General features: G+C 40.8%; 1 protein-coding gene across 1 annotated transcript in view; it reads left to right on the top strand.

Annotated features, from left to right (window-relative positions):
• The window catches only part of MRPS18A (mitochondrial ribosomal protein S18A), a 71108-nt gene extending 53345 nt beyond the window's left edge, over window positions 1-17763 (top strand). The window contains exons 4-6 of the mRNA XM_053712716.1: window positions 1609-1732; window positions 11330-11399; window positions 17444-17763. Of these exons, the coding sequence (XP_053568691.1) occupies window positions 1609-1732; window positions 11330-11399; window positions 17444-17588 (339 nt within the window). The 3' untranslated portion in view covers window positions 17589-17763. The remainder of the gene's footprint in view (window positions 1-1608; window positions 1733-11329; window positions 11400-17443) is intronic.
• Window positions 17764-18019: the final 256 nt, after the last annotated feature.

The following is an 18019-nucleotide window of genomic DNA, read 5'->3' as shown; positions in this document are numbered from 1 at the left end:
CTGTACCCAGTACTGATTAGTTTTATGTAACATTATCTGTACCCAGTACTGATTAGTTTTATGTAACATTCGTTGTACCCAGTACTGATTAGTTTTATGCATCATTCTCTGTACCCAGTACTGACTTGTTTTATGTATCATTCGCTGTACCCAGTACTGATTTGTTTTATGTAACATTCTCTGTACCCAGTACTGATTAGTTTTATGTAACATTATCTGTACCCAGTACTGATTAGTTTTATGTAACATTCGCTGTACCCAGTACTGATTAGTTTTATGTAACATTCGTTGTACCCAGTACTGATTAGTTTTATGTATCATTCTCTGTACCCAGTACTGATTAGTTTTATGTAACATTCGCTGTACCCAGTACTGACTTGTTTTATGTATCATTCTCTGTACCCAGTACTGATTAGTTTTATGTATCATTCGCTGTACCCAGTACTGATTTGTTTTATGTATCATTCTCTGTACCCAGTACTGATTAGTTTTATGTATCATTCTCTGTACCCAGTACTGATTAGTTTTATGTATCATTCTCTGTACCCAGTACTGATTAGTTTTATGTATCATTCTCTGTACCCAGTACTGATTTGTTTTATGTAACATTCGCTGTACCCAGTACTGATTAGTTTTATGTAACATTCTCTGTACCCAGTACTGATTAGTTTTATGTAACATTCGCTGTACCCAGTACTGATTTGTTTTATGTAACATTCGCTGTACCCAGTACTGATTAGTTTTATGTAACATTCGTTGTACCCAGTACTGATTAGTTTTATGTATCATTCTCTGTACCCAGTACTGATTAGTTTTATGTAACATTCGCTGTACCCAGTACTGATTAGTTTTATGTATCATTCTCTGTACCCAGTACAGATTTGTTTTATGTATCATTCGCTGTACCCAGTACAGATTAGTTTTATGTAACATTCGCTGTACCCAGTACAGATTAGTTTTATGTAACATTCGCTGTACCCAGTACTGATTAGTTTTATGTATCATTCGCTGTACCCAGTACTGATTAGTTTTATGTATCATTCGCTGTACCCAGTACAGATTTGTTTTATGTATCATTCGCTGTACCCAGTACAGATTAGTTTTATGTAACATTCGCTGTACCCAGTACTGATTAGTTTTATGTATCATTCGCTGTACCCAGTACTGATTAGTTTTATGTATCATTCGCTGTACCCAGTACAGATTAGTTTTATGTAACATTCTCTGTACCCAGTACTGATTTGTTTTATGTAACATTCGCTGTACCCAGTACTGATTAGTTTTATGCATTATTATGCTGCAGTGTTTATCTGCACAGAGGGAAGTCACATAGCGACAAACAAGAAATGCTATTTATTGGAAACTAATATTTCTGAATCCAGTGGCAGAGGTTGTATATCCCTAATTGATGCTGGTTTGTCTAGTAAAGCACTGTAGTGTGAGTTTGTGCAATTCCAGAGCAACGTCTGGAGTTTCTGTAAAGGTGTAATATGAGGATCTGTGGAGCTTATTCACTAAAGTGCATGGTCTGCTCAGCTTGTCTCCATCTAATAACAGGAATAGAAGAGGCTTCTCTCACTAGTGTCATTTATTGTCCTCTCTCTGCAGGATGTCCTGCTCCTCAGTCAGTTTATCCGCTCAGATGGTGGGATGTTGCCTCGGAGGGTCACAGGTCTGTGTATGGAGGAGCATGGAAAGGTGACCGTGTGTGTGAAGATGGCGCACAGAGCCGGTAAGTGCCCTGTAGGCGCCCCCATTAGACCAGCTCACAGGCAGCTTTTTTTTATTATTATTCCATTGTCTATTTGAATCGTAAAAGTTTCATTGCTTTCATATCCCAAAATTTTTCTTTCCTCTCTGAGCATGTGATTTAAAAAAAAAATCTTTCCAATTTACTTCTATTAACAATTTTGCTTCATTCTCTTGGTATCCTTTATTGAAGGTGCAGAAACTGGGAGCTAGCTGAACACATCTAACTCAATGACGAGGCATATATGTTTAGCCACCAATTGGCAGCTAGCTCCCAGCTCCTGAGCCTACTTGGATATCCTTTTCAACAAAGGAGACCAAAAAAACAAAGCACATTTGATAACAGAAGTAAAATGGAAAATTGTTTTTTAAATTGTACGTTCTACCTTAAAGGGACAGTCAAGTCCAAAAAAACTTATTTTTCAAATAGGGCATATAATTTTAAACAACTTTCCAATTTACTTTTATCAACAATTTTGCTTTGTTCTGTTGGTTTTCTAGGAAGGCTCATACGATAATTTCTAAGCCCTTGAAGGCCGCCTCTAATCACATGCTTTTGTATTTGCTTTTCACAGCAGGAGAGAGCAAGCTCATGTAGGCCATATAGATAACATTGTGATCATGCCCGTGGCTAATGGCAGACACTGCACTAATTGGCTAAAATGCAAGTCAATAGATAAGAACTAAGTCATGTGATTAGGGGCGGTCAGAAGATGCTTAGATACAAGATAGTCACAGCAGTAAAAAGTAAATTAATATAACTGTGTTGGTTATGGGAAACTGGGGAATGGTAATAAAGGGATTATCTATCTTTTTAAACAACAAAAAATCTGGTGTTGACTGTCCCTTTAAGGAAATGTTTGCGTTTCATGTCGCTTTAAGCTGTTTGTTTTGCTTTAGCACACACTGTAGCTGATACTTTGTTTATCCTCATTATATGATCCAGAAGGAATCTCTTTCATGTAGATGCGCTCTTGTAATCAAAAGGAACCTGGTATCATTCCCATCACTAAGCCTTAAACATGTCACTGCCGTGTTTATTATACTCTTTAGTTAATAGTTTTATATGGCCTGTCTGCAGGGAATTATCTAATGACTTCTGAATTCCCAGCCAGATTTCTGTGTCTTTTTCTTCTTCTAAGCCAGATACTGGCCGTGCTGCACATTATGTGTATTTATCATTCGACTGTAAACGTAAGACCCTGCGCTAACATAAATATTTATGAATCTAGCATGCAATAAATCCATTAGTGCACTCTGTGCAGCTGTAGCGCATTACAGAAACCTGATAACCTGCAATAACCAGGACATAAAGGATATACATGCTGATGTGTTTCATTACTACATGAGCACCCTGTGGGTTTTAAACAGATGTTAAGGTTCATCTTATATATCCTCAAGCAAATAGTCAACCTAACATTTTGCTAGTCAGATTCACAGGGTATCGCTACCTGGGACGTCCCCCTCTAGAACGTTTCTTGTCTCCTTTGCTGGGGCCTGTTTTGTAACATGTTTTGGGCAGTCTGTAAAATACTGGTCTTACAAAACGCAGCAGTTTTGTTTTTTAATGTTGACTTTGTTTGTTGGTGACGTATTAATAAAGTATAAACGCAGACAGTGAGGCAGAGGCAACAGTGCCAGCCCGCAGACACACAGACTACTTATTACTGGTAGTGGTGGCAGCACAAAACATACCCTCGGCCTCACGCTCAGACACTCCTTTGTTTAGAGGATCCCTTTTAAAGGACCAGTACACACAGTAGATTTGCATAATCAACAAATGCATGATAAAAAGACAATGCAATAGCGCTAAGTCTGAACTTCACAAGTAGTAGATTTTTTTTTTTTACAAATTGATGTATATTTCCACTCCCCCTGTTCCATGTGACAGCCATCAGCCAATCACAAATGAATATACGTACATTCTGTGAATCTTGCACATGCTCAGTAGGAGCTTGTTACTCAAAAAGTGTAAATATAAAAAGATTGTGCACCTTTTGTTAATAGAATTACATTGAAAGTTGGTTAAAATTTGCTGCTCTATCTGAATCATGAAAGTTTACTTTTTACTTGTGTCCCTTTTTATATTTTTCAGATATTTTTTTTCTTTTTAATTTCTATGTGAAGTGACTGATTTTGTGTAACTGATGATTATTTATTACAGAAAATCTAGTTGTTTACTGCTTGGCTTTCTCTGAAGATTTATTGTATTGTATTTTCTCCAACATTGGTGTGTCCGGTCCACGGCGTCATCCATATTCTCTTCCCCAACAGGAAATGGCAAAGAGCACAGCAAAAGCTGTCCATAAAGCCCCTCCCAGGCTCCGCCCCCCCCCAGTCATTCTCTTTGCCGCTCTGAACAAGTAGCATCTCCACGGAGATGGTGAAGAGTATGTGGTGTTTAGTTGTAGTTTTTTATTCTTCTATCAAGAGTTTGTTATTTTAAAATAGTGCTGGTATGTACTATTTACTCTGAAACAGAAAGAGATGAAGAGTTCTGTTTAAAAGAGGAGTATGATTTTAGCAGCAGTAACTAAAATCAATTGCTGTTCCCACGCAGGACTGTTGAGCTGAGAGAACTTCAGTTGGGGGGAACAGTTTGCAGACTTTTCTGCTCAAGGTATGACTAGCCATTTTCTAACAAGACTGTGTAATGCTGGAAGGCTGTCATTTTTCCCTCATGGGGATCGGTAAGCCATTTTCTTAGACTTAGAAAGAATAAAGAGCTTATTATGGGCTATTAACTGGTGGACACTCTTAAGGGCTAAATCGATTGTTTATTTAGGTTATTTTTGAAAGTTTGAAGTAATTGTCACACTTTTATTGTTTGGGGAACGTTTTTATCGCCAGGCACTAGTTTAGACACCTTCCCAGTCAGGAAGGGCCTTTCACTATAGTAGGCAGAGCCTCATTTTCGCGCCATTATTGCGCAGTTACTTTTGAGTACAGTGCATGCAGCTGCATGTGTGAGGGTCTGGTATCCACTGAAAACGTTCCTAGAAGGCTTGAATTGGTATCGTATACCCCCCTGGGATTGGTGAAGTCGCAACAAAGGCTGTGGCTGGGACTGTAGTGGGGTTAAAATTGCAAACGGCTCCGGTTTCCACATTTTAAGGGTTAACAGCTTGAAAATTGGGGTGCAATACTTTGAATGCATTAAGACACTGTGGTGAAATTTTGGTAAAGATTGGATAATTCCTTCATAGTTTTTCACATATTCAGTAATAAAGTGTGCCCTGTTTAACACTTAAAGAGACAGTAACGGTTTTGTTTTAAACGGTTTTTGTGCTTTATTAACCAGTTTAAGCCTGTTTAACATGTCTGTACCTTCAGATAGATCATGTTCTGTATGTATGGAAGCCAATGTGGTTCCCCCTTCAAATATATGTTATAATTGTGCCATAGCGTCCAAACATAGTAAGGACAGTATTGTCACAAATAGTAAGGTTGCTCAGGATGATTCCTCAGATGAAGGAAGTAGAGATAGTTCTACATCATCTCCTTCTGTGTCTATACCAGTTATGCCCACGCAGGCGACCCCTAGTGCTTCTAGCGCGCCAATGCTTGTTACTATGCAACAATTGACGGCAGTAATGGATAACTCCATAGCTAATATTTTATCCAAAATGCCAGCATTTCAGAGAAAGCGCGATTGCTCTGTTTTAAACACTGTAGAGCAGGAGGGCGCTGATGATAATTTTTCTGTCATACCCTCACACCAGTCTGAAGTGGCAGTGAGGGAGGGTTTGTCAGATGGAGAAATTTCTGATACAGGAAGAATTTCTCAGCAGGCAGAACCTGATGTTGTGACATTTTAAATTTAAATTAGAGCATCTCCGCGCATTACTTAAGGAGGTGCTATCTACTCTGGATGATTGTGACAATCTGGTCATCCCAGAAAAATTGTGCAAGATGGACAAGTTCCTAGAGGTCCCGGTGCACCCTGATGCCTTTCCGATACCTAAACGGGTGGCGGACATAGTGAATAAGGAGTGGGAGAAGCCAGGCATACCTTTTGTCCCTCCTCCTATATTTAAGAAATTGTTCCCTATGGTCGACCTCAGGAAGGACTTATGGCAAACAGTCCCTAAGGTCGAGGGGGCGGTTTCTACACTAGCCAAGCGCACGACCATTCCCATTGAGGACAATTGTGCTTTCAAAGATCCTATGGATAAAAAATTGGAGGGTTTGCTTAAAAAGATTTTTGTACAGCAAGGATACCTCCTTCAAAATATTTCGTGCATTATTCCTGTTACTACAGCGGCGTGGTTCTGGTTCGAGGAACTGGAAAAGTCGCTCAGTAGGGAGACTCCGTATGAGGAAGTCATGGACAGAATTCACGCACTTAAGTTAGATAATTCCTTTATTTTAGACGCCGCTTTACAGTTAGCAAGGTTAGCGGCGAAAAATTCAGGGTTTGCAATTGTGGCGCGCAGAGCGCTCTGGCTAAAGTCTTGGTCGGCGGATGTATCTTCCAAGACAAAATTGCTTAATATCCCTTTCAAAGGTAAGACCCTTTTTGGGCCAGAATTGAAAGAGATTATTTCAGACATCACTGGGGGAAAGGGCCATGCCCTCCCACAAGATAGACCTTTCAAGGCTAAGAATAAGTCCAATTTTCGTTCCTTTCGCAATTTCAGGAACGGACCGGCTTCCAACTCTGCAGCCTCTAGCAAGAGGGTAACACTTCCCAGACTAAACCAGCTTGGAAACCAATGCAAGGCTGGAACAAGGGTAAACAGGCCAAGAAGCCTGCTGCTGCTACCAAAACAGCATGAAGGGGTAGCCCCCGATCCGGGACCGGATCTAGTAGGGGGCAGACTCTCTCTCTTTGCTCAGGCTTGGGCAAGAGATGTTCAGGATCCCTGGGCACTAGAAATAGTCTCTCAGGGTTATCTTCTAGAATTCAAGGAACTACCCCCAAGGGGAAGGTTCCACATGTCTCACTTATCTTCAAACCAAATAAAGAGACAGGCATTCTTACATTGTGTAGAAGTAAAGATGGGAGTGATACACCCAGTTCCAACTGTGGAACAAGGTCAGGGGTTTTACACAAATCTGTTTGTAGTTCCCAAAAAAGAGGGAACTTTCAGACCAATTCTGGATTTAAAAATTCTAAACAAATTTCTCAGAGTTCCATCGTTCAAAATGGAAACCATTCGAACAATTTTACCTACAATCCAGGAGGGTCAATTTATGACTACCGTGGATTTAAAGGATGCGTATCTAAAATATTCCTATCCACAAAGATCATCAGTTCCTAAGGTTCGCCTTTCTGGACAAACATTATCAGTTCGTGGCTCTTCCATTCGGGCTAGCCACTGCTCCAAGAATTTTCACAAAGGTGCTCGGGTCCCTTCTAGCGGTTCTAAGACCAAGGGGTATTGCAGTGGCACCTTATCTGGAGGACATTCTAATCCAAGCGTCTCTTTCCAAAGCAAAGGCTCATACAGACATTGTTCTAGCCTTTCTCAGATCTCACGGGTGGAAGGTGAACGTAGAAAAGAGTTCCCTGTCTCCGTCAACAAGAGGTCCCTTTTTGGGAACAATAATAGATTCTTTAGAAATGAAGATCTTCCTGACAGAAGTCAGAAAGTCAAAGCTTCTAAACGCTTGTCAAGTTATTCACTCTATTCTGCAGCCTTCCATAGCTCAGTGCATGGAAGTAGTAGGGTTGATGGTTGCAGCAATGGACATGGTTCCTTTTGCTCTAATTCATCTAAGACCATTACAACTGTGCATGCTCAAGCAGTGCAATGGGGACTATACAGACTTGTCTCCAAAGATTCAAGTAGACCAGATGACCAGAGACTCACTCCGTTGGTGGTTGTCCCAGGATCACCTGTCTCAGGGAATGAGTTTCCGCAGACCAGAGTGGGTCATTGTCACGACCGACGCCAGTCTATTAGGCTAGGGCGCGGTCTGGGATTCCCTGAAAGCTCAGGGTTTATGGTCTCGGGAAGAGTCTCTTCTCCCGATCAACATCCTGGAACTGAGAGCGATATTCAATGCTCTCCGGGCTTGGCCTCAACTAGCGAAGGCCGGATTCATAAGATTCCAGTCAGACAACATGACGACTGTAGCTTACATCAACCATCAGGGGGGAACAAGGAGTTCCTTGGCGATGAGAGAAGTATCCAAAATCATCAAATGGGCGGAGGATCACTCCTGCCACCTATCTGCAATCCACATCCCAGGAGTAGACAACTGGGAGGCGGATTATCTGAGTCGTCAGACTTTCCATCCGGGGGAGTGGGAACTCCACCCGGAGGTATTTGCCCAGTTGACTCAATTATGGGGCATTCCAGACATGGATCTGATGGCGTCTCGTCAGAACTTCAAGGTTCCTTGCTACGGGTCCAGATCCAGGGATCCCAAGGCGACTCTAGTGGATGCATTAGTGGCGCCTTGGTCGTTCAACCTGGCTTATGCGTTTCCACCGTTCCCTCTCCTTCCCAAGCTTGTAGCCAGGATCAAACAGGAGAAGGCCTCGGTGATTCTGATAGCTCCTGCATGGCCGCGCAGGACTTGGTATGCAGACCTGGTGAATATGTCATCGGCTCCACCATGGAAGCTACCTTTGAGACAGGATCTTCTAGTACAAGGTCCATTCGAACATCCAAATCTAGTTTCTCTGCAGCTGACTGCTTGGAAATTGAACGATTGATTTTATCCAAGCGTGGGTTTTCTGATTCAGTGATAGATACTCTGGTCCAAGCCAGAAAACCTGTGACTAGAAAGATTTACCATAAAATATGGAAAAGATATATCTGTTGGTGTGAATCCAAGGGAGTCTCCTGGAGTAGGATTAAAATTCCTAAGATCCTCTCCTTTCTCCAAGAAGGTTTGGATAAGGGATTGTCAGCGAGTTCTCTAAAAGGACAGATTTCTGCTTTATCTGTCTTATTACACAAACGACTGGCAGCTGTGCCAGATGTACAAGCTTTTGTACAGGCTTTGGTCAGAATCAAGCCTGTTTACAGACCTTTGACTCCTCCCTGGAGTCTAAATTTAGTTATTTCAGTTCTTCAAGGGGTTCCTTTTGAACCCTTACATTCCATAGATATCAAGTTACTATCTTGGAAGGTTCTGTTTTTGGTTGCTATTTTTTCTGCTAGAAGAGTTTCTGAATTATCTGCTTTGCAGTGTGATCCACCCTATCTGGTGTTCCATTCAGATAAGGTTGTGTTGTGTACCAAGCCTGGTTTTCTTCCAAAGGTTGTTTCCAACAAGAATATTAACCAGGAAATAGTTGTTCCTTCTTTGTGTCCGAATCCAGTTTCAAAGAAGGAACGTTTGTTACACAATTTAGATGTAGTCCGTGCTTTAAAGTTCTATTTAGAAGCAACAAAGGATTTCAGACAAACTTCTTCTTTGTTTGTCGTTTATTCTGGTAAGAGGAGAGGACAAAAAGCTACTGCTACCTCTCTTTCTTTCTGGCTGAAAAGCATCATCCGATTGGCTTATGAGACTGCCGGACGGCAGCCTCCTGAACGAATCACAGCTCACTCTACTAGGGCTGTGGCTTCCACATGGGCCTTCAAGAACGAGGCTTCTGTTGATCAGATATGTAAGGCAGCGACTTGGTCTTCTCTGCACACTTTTGCCAAATTCTACAAATTTGATACTTATGCTTCTTCGGAGGCTATTTTTGGGAGAAAGGTTTTGCAAGCCGTGGTGCCTTCTGTTTAGGTAACCTGATTTGCTCCCTCCCTTCATCCGTGTCTTAAAGCTTTGGTATTGGTTCCCACAAGTTATGGATGACGCTGTGGACCGGACACACCAATGTTGGAGAAAACAGAATTTATGCTTACCTGATAAATTACTTTCTCCAACGGTGTGTCCGGTCCACGGCCCGCCCTGGTTTTTTAATCAGGTTTGAAAAATTTCTTTCTCTATACACTACAGTCACCACGGCACCCTATAGTTTCTCATTTTTTTCTCCTAACCGTCGGTCTAATGACTGGGGGGGCGGAGCCTGGGAGGGGCTATATGGACAGCTTTTGCTGTGCTCTTTGCCATTTCCTGTTGGGGAAGAGAATATTCCCACAAGTTATGGATGACGCCGTGGACCGGACACACCGTTGGAGAAAGTAATTTATCAGGTAAGCATAAATTCTGTTTTTTTTTTTTGTTTGTTTTTTTTCTTAATGTAATTATGAATAAATATGTGCACTAAGACCACTAAAAATGTAGTGGACAAAGCGTTGCCTATCCTAGAGCAAGTCAGGAGCCCACTCAATATCAGTTATACCCCCAACTGCAATAAAAAATACTTCAAATAGCAATAAGCCTCTAAAAAACTATTTGTATAACAAAATGGAAGGAATGCTATGCTAGACCAAACCTACAGAGCACAGGCAGGATCCCAAGCTATAAAAAGTACACGTTAAAGCGGGTTCTCACATTTGGGGTTAAAACAAAAAAAATGAACAAATCCCTGCTGTTGGCAGAGAATAAGAATATAAATATTACAATGTAGTTAATGCTCTGCAGTAAGAAAAAAATTAATTCTTCTTCTGAATCTGATCTGCACACCCAGCAGCACACAATACAGACTCTGAAGAAGGAAAAATATTAAAAAACAAAAACCGTACACTGTCTCCTATCTCTCACAAGTGAATAGTACTACCAAGCACTGGAACAACACAGTAGCTATTCCTGGGTGTACTTAAACCAATGACTAGCTCACAGACGTACAGAAGTCACACACAATTGCACTTTCCAAAAGCTCAAATCAAAGTAATTGAAAATGGCTGAGCTTCCCCTAGTCTCCCACCTCATGCTAGGTTAAGAGACTCGATTGGACAAGCCTATATGACTAAAACAATCATCATTTAGTGCCTGTCTAGCTGTCCCTAACATCAGTCATTGGTAATACTAGGGCAGGAATGGACAGGGGCTGTTGTACACATGAATGGTCAGATCCCCTGTACATCATTGCAAAAGGAGATGATTAGCCAAATAATATTGGCTTGTTCCACCTCTCCTCACTTTCCTGCCCATTTATCATGGTGCAGAACAAACAAACTGATTTGTCACGTTTGTTCTTTGTTTCGTTCACTGTTTAATTTGGTTATTTGTGTTTCTGACACATCTGCATACATTTATACAAATCCGTATTCATCTAAAGGTGACAGCACGTCTACTACAAGTCTCAGGAGCAACAATACGCTGTTGGAATCTAGCTGCCTATTAGCCTATGCCTCTTGGCTCACTGGATATGTTCAGCTAGCTCCCAACAGTGCATTGCTGCTCCTACTACAAAGAAGAATACAACACATTTTGATAAGAGGTAAACTGGAAAGTTGATTCAAATTTTATGCTCTGTTTGAATCTTGAAAGGAAAATTTTGGGCTTCATGTCCCTTTAAATGTTACTAAATATGTTTTGTGAAAAAGATGTATCTGACGTTTAGAAAATACATTAGAAGTGCACAGAAAAGTTAAAAAATGTTGTAGCCAAGCATCTTGTTTCATTGGTCCACTGCGTGCTTAGCACAGAAACATGAATATTTACTGTTTTGTGCAGACAGATCTTTTGTTTGTAATTTGAGACTGACCGTGTTATCTATCCCCAGGTCTCCTACCAAATCACAGGCCCCGGCTGCCCGAGGGACATGTCCCAAAGCCAAAGTTCCATCTGAACAGGTGAGACCCAACTCCCTTTGTGCCTGGTAGACTCCCAGTGTAAATGCCCTGTGTGTGTGTCCCAGTACCTATAACTAATGTAAGTGGTGGGGGTGCCAGTATATATGTCTGGTGTGAGCAGTATGTCACAAGTATCCTCACTTGGTGTGATCAGTGCGGATGCCTGTATCTTTCAGCAAGATGGGGCACCGGTTTCTGCACAATGCGTTAGCAGCAAGGAGCACCGTATCTGCATCTCGCATCTGCAGGGTGGGGCACCGGTATTTGCGCCCTGCATCAGCAGGGTGGGGTGCCGGTATCTGAGCCCCCACGTCAGCAGAGAGGGGCACCAGTATCTGCGCCCCTCCATCAGCAGGGTGGGACGCCGGTATCTGTGCTTCGCGTCTGCATGGTGGAACACCAGGTTCAGGGCTTCCAGTCTGATAATATGGTTTTATTTCAGTTACTGCCTGCAAGTTCATTAGGTACCGTATAGAGAAACAGCTAGAGATGAAGAAACAAATTAGTCATCACTTTAGTACCCCTTTATAGAGAAATGTTTTCTCTTTTAGCAAACATAATATCCAGTAGAAAAGCACATAGAAGCCACTTGCTTCAAGCCATTTGTGCTTTGTGTAGTTGGAGGAAATCCTTGAAAGCCTATTGTAACGATTGTACCAGTTTTAGTATATATATTTCACCCATACAAAGTATAATAGCAAAATACCATTCTGCACAGAGTTTTTCCTTTATCAGCAGCAATGATCTTGGCTGGAAGGTTCAAATTAGTTATTCCCCTTCGCTTTCCTATTCTTCTCTGCAATATAAGTTTCAGAAAAAATATAAAATGATGATTGTCCATAGCCCCCCATAACATATAGGATATATTTCCCGCCACTAGTAAGAGGTCAAGAACCCATACAAGAGCTTAAAATCCCTCTCACCTCCCATCTATATTCAGTTCTATTCTTGGCCTCATAGTGGTTGAGAATAGAGGTGTTCCAGCTACTTGCTTATAGATTTATATTTTGGAGCTCAGACCAATGTGAGACCCTTAATTCCTGGGACTTATCATTCACAAATAAGATAGAAGAGAGACTTCACAGCAGCTGAATGATACAGGGACATATGAATACCCTGTTATGTGCACAGTATCTCCCTATGAGATTTCAGCCATATCTACCCTCAGGCATCACAGGGACTTGCCCTTAGCCTCCCCCTGTGGGATACAGGTATTTCCTACAGATATCTTTTGCGGTACTGGTACCTGCATTGGATGGGCTCTCTATTGGATACTGCTGCAGCTACATGCCTGGTAAGCCGGTGAAGGAGTACTATGTCAGGTAAGTGACTTACCATAGCACATAGGTACTCTGACACAGCATAGCCAGGGGACTTAGTCTTTTTATTTTTTTTCAGGTCTTGGTTTGTTCTATCCTTATCAGGGACACCGCCAGGTAAGATTGAGGCCATTAATAGCACTCATAAAGGAGCTGCTAGGGGGGTTACTTGGGGTACAGTCTGGAGCTTGAGGCATTTAGTGTGCTTTCACTACAGTTTCAATAAAGGTGTCAGAGGGGTTATTGGGCTTAGTGTAGAGGGATCTTGTGTATGTGTATGTTTGGTGTATCTGCATACTCTGCTATTACACACTATGGAACAAACTGAATCTGTCCCCACTAATATCAAGGTCAACACTTTTTAGAGGAGTGATCTAGTGATAACCCTCTCTGTACATTATTTTGTTTATTTGGCAAATTTGTTCCAGGGTGCCAGGTCAACCAACTCTTTGTCAATTGTGTACAAATCAGCTGGAACCTTCTATTTCCTCTAAGGAATTTTTTTCCTGTGTATGTTACTCAGGGGGCTACTACTGACTTTTCCCCTGAGTTTAAAAATAGCTTGCACAAGCCTATGGCAGAATATTTAGCAGCTACTATTGAGTTTCATACTCTTGTTAAACTCTCTGCGTATAAGGTTCTATATGCTTTATGTATCCTAGTTATCAGAGGGGTAATCTCTTATTCCTAAGTGTTCATGATTAATAACGTCCTATATGCAGTTTTTTTTTCCAAAGACCTTTAGGCAGTTGTACACCTCAGGCAGGTTCTTATGTAGTCTACAGTGTATACAACTTACTATAATATGTGCAAATATGTATTATACTGAACATATCGACATATGGTCCCATTATTATATATTGTGATCTCAATACCTATATATAGGTCCATGAAGCAATTACTGCATTTCAAGTGGATGTAAACAGTTGTTGTTTTTATGTCTGCTTTCTCTATACTGTTGTACGTTCTATGCTCTTTGGAATGTTCATTGCAGTAGTGTACGTCATGTACTTTTATGTACATTATTATTTGCAAATCTATGTAAACTTGCATGAGTAGCAGCGCACATAATACGCATAACTTTGTCTATGTAGATTTGTAGACATATGTTCTATACCAGGGCTTAAAACCTCCACTAGCCTTTGGCAAGTGCAAGTTAGTTAGTGAATGTTGAGTCTGAAGTCTGGTGGCGTATTGTAAGTAGCAAAGTTGGCACATTGTATTTTCAGAATGTACACTACTTTTGCAGCACTGACAAACACACATTTTGGGCTATGTGCTAAAACTATTATATATCCATGAAAGGGCTATGATATGTTATTCCTCTAGGACTGTATGGACTCCATTAGTGCTTAGACTGTTACTTCTGAGAGAGAGTGGAGAGAAAAAAGTGAAGAGATATGAGAGAGGGGAAAGAGTGTAAAGAGAAGATATGGGATACGAGGAAAAAAGAGAGATTGAGTAAGAAGGGAGAGATTCATAATGGCTAAACATGCATAGAGGGAGTGAAGAAGTGGGTGTGGTGTGGGATTGGAAGGGGCGAGTGACATTTTGTCCTGGCTAGTAGCTTAGGACTTTTTTTGAGCCCTTTCTATACTATTTTAGTGTGCGCAATATTATACTATATGCTTCTGTATGTACATACCTTTCATTCATATTACTCTGCATGATTAATTCTAAATGCAGTTGTATTGGAATATCTGTTAATATCTCTTTTCTACCTATTATGGGCTAGATTACAAGTGGAGCGCTAAATTATCTTAGCAGCTTTTGGGCGCTTAAGTCGGCAGCTGTGGGGTGTTAGAAAAAAACAAAACAGTACTGAAAATTGCCTTTACATTGGGGTCTAAGGGAACTGTGTGTTCCCAGTAAATATATATGTATATGCTTATATACATATATATTTGTGTTAAAATGTGTAATGTATATACACAACAAATATACGTATGTAAGCATATACATATTTACATTTGCTGCCCATCAATGCACAACTTACCCCCTTCGCTGCACTAGTTCTCATGCAGTGTCTCACGGCATGAGAACGAGGCTCCCATTGGAGCCTATGGTAGCGCGCTCTTGTGAGTGCAATGCTTCCATTTAACATTTGCATGCGCTGGTATTACAAAGTGGATTGCAAATATCGCTTTTAGCGAATAGCGATATTTTGTGCTCAATTTATAATCTGGCCCTAAATTTGTAGTTTATTTCTATGCACGTAGGTCTTTTTTATGCAGATACTGAACATTGATCATGAATATTTTTCATCAGCAATGTACATAGTGTGCTCACTGTAAAAGTTTAAGTATATGCAGTCTCTGCTTATTCTGGACATTGATTTACAAGTATCTGTTTATCTATATGTAGTGCTTGTCTATGGGGTCAGGCCAGATTACATGCTAACTATGTACGGTATTGTTTAGTATAGGCAGATGTATAGTACATGCTGATACTTATTTCATGTGCAGATTTATAAACTTTGTATTACTTTATGCATAAGTTTATGTATTTCAGAATTCATCAGGAAATAAATAGTCCGGATTTATTCCTTTGTCCTTCAAGAAATCCGGAGTCCTACTAATTGACCAGCAGACCTGGATCTCCTTTTGGGAAATTTACCATGATGGCTTAGGGGTTAGCTAAGTTGGCTACTTGAGTTATCCAGAAATTCTGGGAAGGTAGCTGCCTCTTTTTCTAATGTGATCCAGGACCTGGAGGACATGGAATTTTTGTCTCTGTACCTGGCTCAGAACTAGGTCAAGGTTTTTACTCCTAAGAAGGAAAGGACTTTCAGACCATCTTAGACTTGAAAACCCTAAACAAAATCCTAAAGCTACCTTTCTTCAAGATGGAAACAATTAGCACACTTTTACCCTTAATCCAACAGTGTCAATTCATGTCTAATTATAGACCTTAAAGGGACACTAAACCCCAAAAATTTCTTTCATTGTTCAGATAGATAATACAATTTTAAACAACATTCCAATGTACTTCTATTATCTAGTTAGCTTCATTCTTTAGATATCCTTTGTTAAAGAAATAGCAATGCACATGGGTGAGCCAATCACACAAGGCATCTATCTGCAGCAACCAATCAACAGCTACTGAGCCTATCTAGATATGCTTTTCAGCCAAGTATATCAAGAGAATGAAGCAAATTAGATAATAGAAGTACATTAGAAAGTTGTTTAAAATTGTATGCTTTTTCTAAATCATGAAAGAAAAAATGTGGGTTTAATGTCCCTTTAAGGATGCATACCTGCACATCTCTACCCACAAGGCTCACCATCAATTACTAAGGTTTGCATTCCTAGACAAACACTACCAGTTGTCATCCTTCCATTAGGTCTGAATAATGCTCCTCAATCTTTATAAAGGTGCTAGGAGCATTGTTGGTGGTGCTCAGAGCTTATGGGACCTAAACAGCCCCTTATCTGGATGTTATCCTAGTGCAGGCTTTTTCCCTGCCTCTAGCTATTGCTCTTACACAAAGGTTACAATATTTTCTCCAAGACTACGGTTGGAGAATTAATGTTCCAAAGAACTCTCCAGCTACAAGGTTGTCCTTTCTAGGAGTCGTCTTAGATTTTGTCCTAATACATCTATTCCTAATGTAGCCACGTAGAATAAAGCTTCAGAAGGCCTGCCTGTTCCTACAACAGGCTTCATTTCCATCAGTAGCTCTATGCATGGAGGTAGTGGGTCTTATGGTTGTGGCTTCGGACATTGTTTCCTTTGCCCACTTCCACTTTAGATCCCTTCAACTGTCTAAGCACAATCAGTGGTCAAAGAATTATCTGAAACGGCAGATTGCTCTGGACTTAACCGTCAGACATCTCTCTCTTGGTGGATTCAAGGTCCTTCTTTGACTCTTAAGGTGTCTTTTCTATGCCCATTTTGGGCTATTGTGATGATGGATGACCGTCTTTGAGGCTGGGGTGTGGTCTGAAATTCTAGAAAAGTGCAAGGAGTTTGGTCCCCTCTGGAGGCGAGGTTACCAATCAACATTCTGGAACACTTGGCGATTCTTCAGGTTTTTCAGTCCTGCCTCCTCTTAAAACATAAAGGGTTTATTTGTTGCCGGACAATATCATGGTGGTGGCCTTCATAAATCATCAAGGGGGTACCCACAATCTCATGGCTATGCAGGTGACAGGATTTCTGTCCTGGGCAGAGAGGAATTAATGTTCCCTGTCAGTAGCTCACATTCGTGTAGTGAACAATTGGAATTGGATTATCTCAGCAGTCAGTCACCCATCCAGGACATCTTTGATCAATTAATAATCAAATGGGGTCTACCGGACATAGATTTGAAGGTCTCCCATTTAATTTACAATCTTCCAAGGTATTGTGCCAAGATTAAGATATCCAAAGGCTCACATGATTGACTCCTTGGTATGTCCATGGCAATTTAATCTAGCTTACCTGTTTCCTCGGTTTGTTCTTTTTCCAAGAGAACTTTTGAGTGACCATTCTAGACACCTCTACAGACTCTGCTTTGTCTTTCCTACCTATGTGTTTCCTTTTCTCTGCTCAGCTATATGTTCTACTGAATAGAGGTAGGAGGAATTTTAAACTCTTGTATGGGTTCTTCACCTCCTCCTAGTGGCAGTAAATATATCACATATTTTATGGAGGACTATGGACCATCATTCCGAAAGAAAATAATTTATCAGGTAAGCATAAATTTTGTTTTTAAAGTCTTTATTCTGTGTTCTTTTCTTGTAGATACCTAACCCGATGGTCAGTGTCCTCGGTGAAGCCCATACTGAAGAAGGGACTAAAGTGGTGCAAAGTACGGATGCCAGTAGGAGATCCCATCCTTAAGAACAATGTTCAACTTGGGAGGAGACCACTTTACCTAAAGCACTGACCTGGGCACGGGTGCCTGCAGGGGGCACTGATGATTCTTCAGAGCTCACTTCTTTGTAATTTATGACTTTTTGTTTAGCATTGCAGAGTATTAGCCTAAGATGTGGATATGTTACATATCTATATTAAAATGTCATCAGAGCTTTTCCATTAAATGCTTCTCCTTTTTCAGTTTACTGTGTTTGTCTTCTAACATTCCTAGTGCATTGTGGGTTGTTTTTAGGATAGAAACCTGTTTATTAGTTTCCTGGGGCAAATCCATGTTATACGACTCCTGATCCCGTGGACACGACTTCCTTGTGGTTGACCCGATGTGAGAGTCACTTATTAAATGCCTCATCAAAGTACCCGCCACCTCCGATGTGCCCTTTGTGCTTCTGGCAGTGTCTTTTTGGACACATTTACATAGTGTGGCTTTGGGGAAGACTGTGG

The sequence above is a fragment of the Bombina bombina genome, chromosome 4 (assembly GCF_027579735.1).
Source record: "Bombina bombina isolate aBomBom1 chromosome 4, aBomBom1.pri, whole genome shotgun sequence".
NCBI lineage: Eukaryota > Metazoa > Chordata > Amphibia > Anura > Bombinatoridae > Bombina > Bombina bombina.
This window is presented reverse-complemented; position numbering and strand designations above follow the sequence as displayed.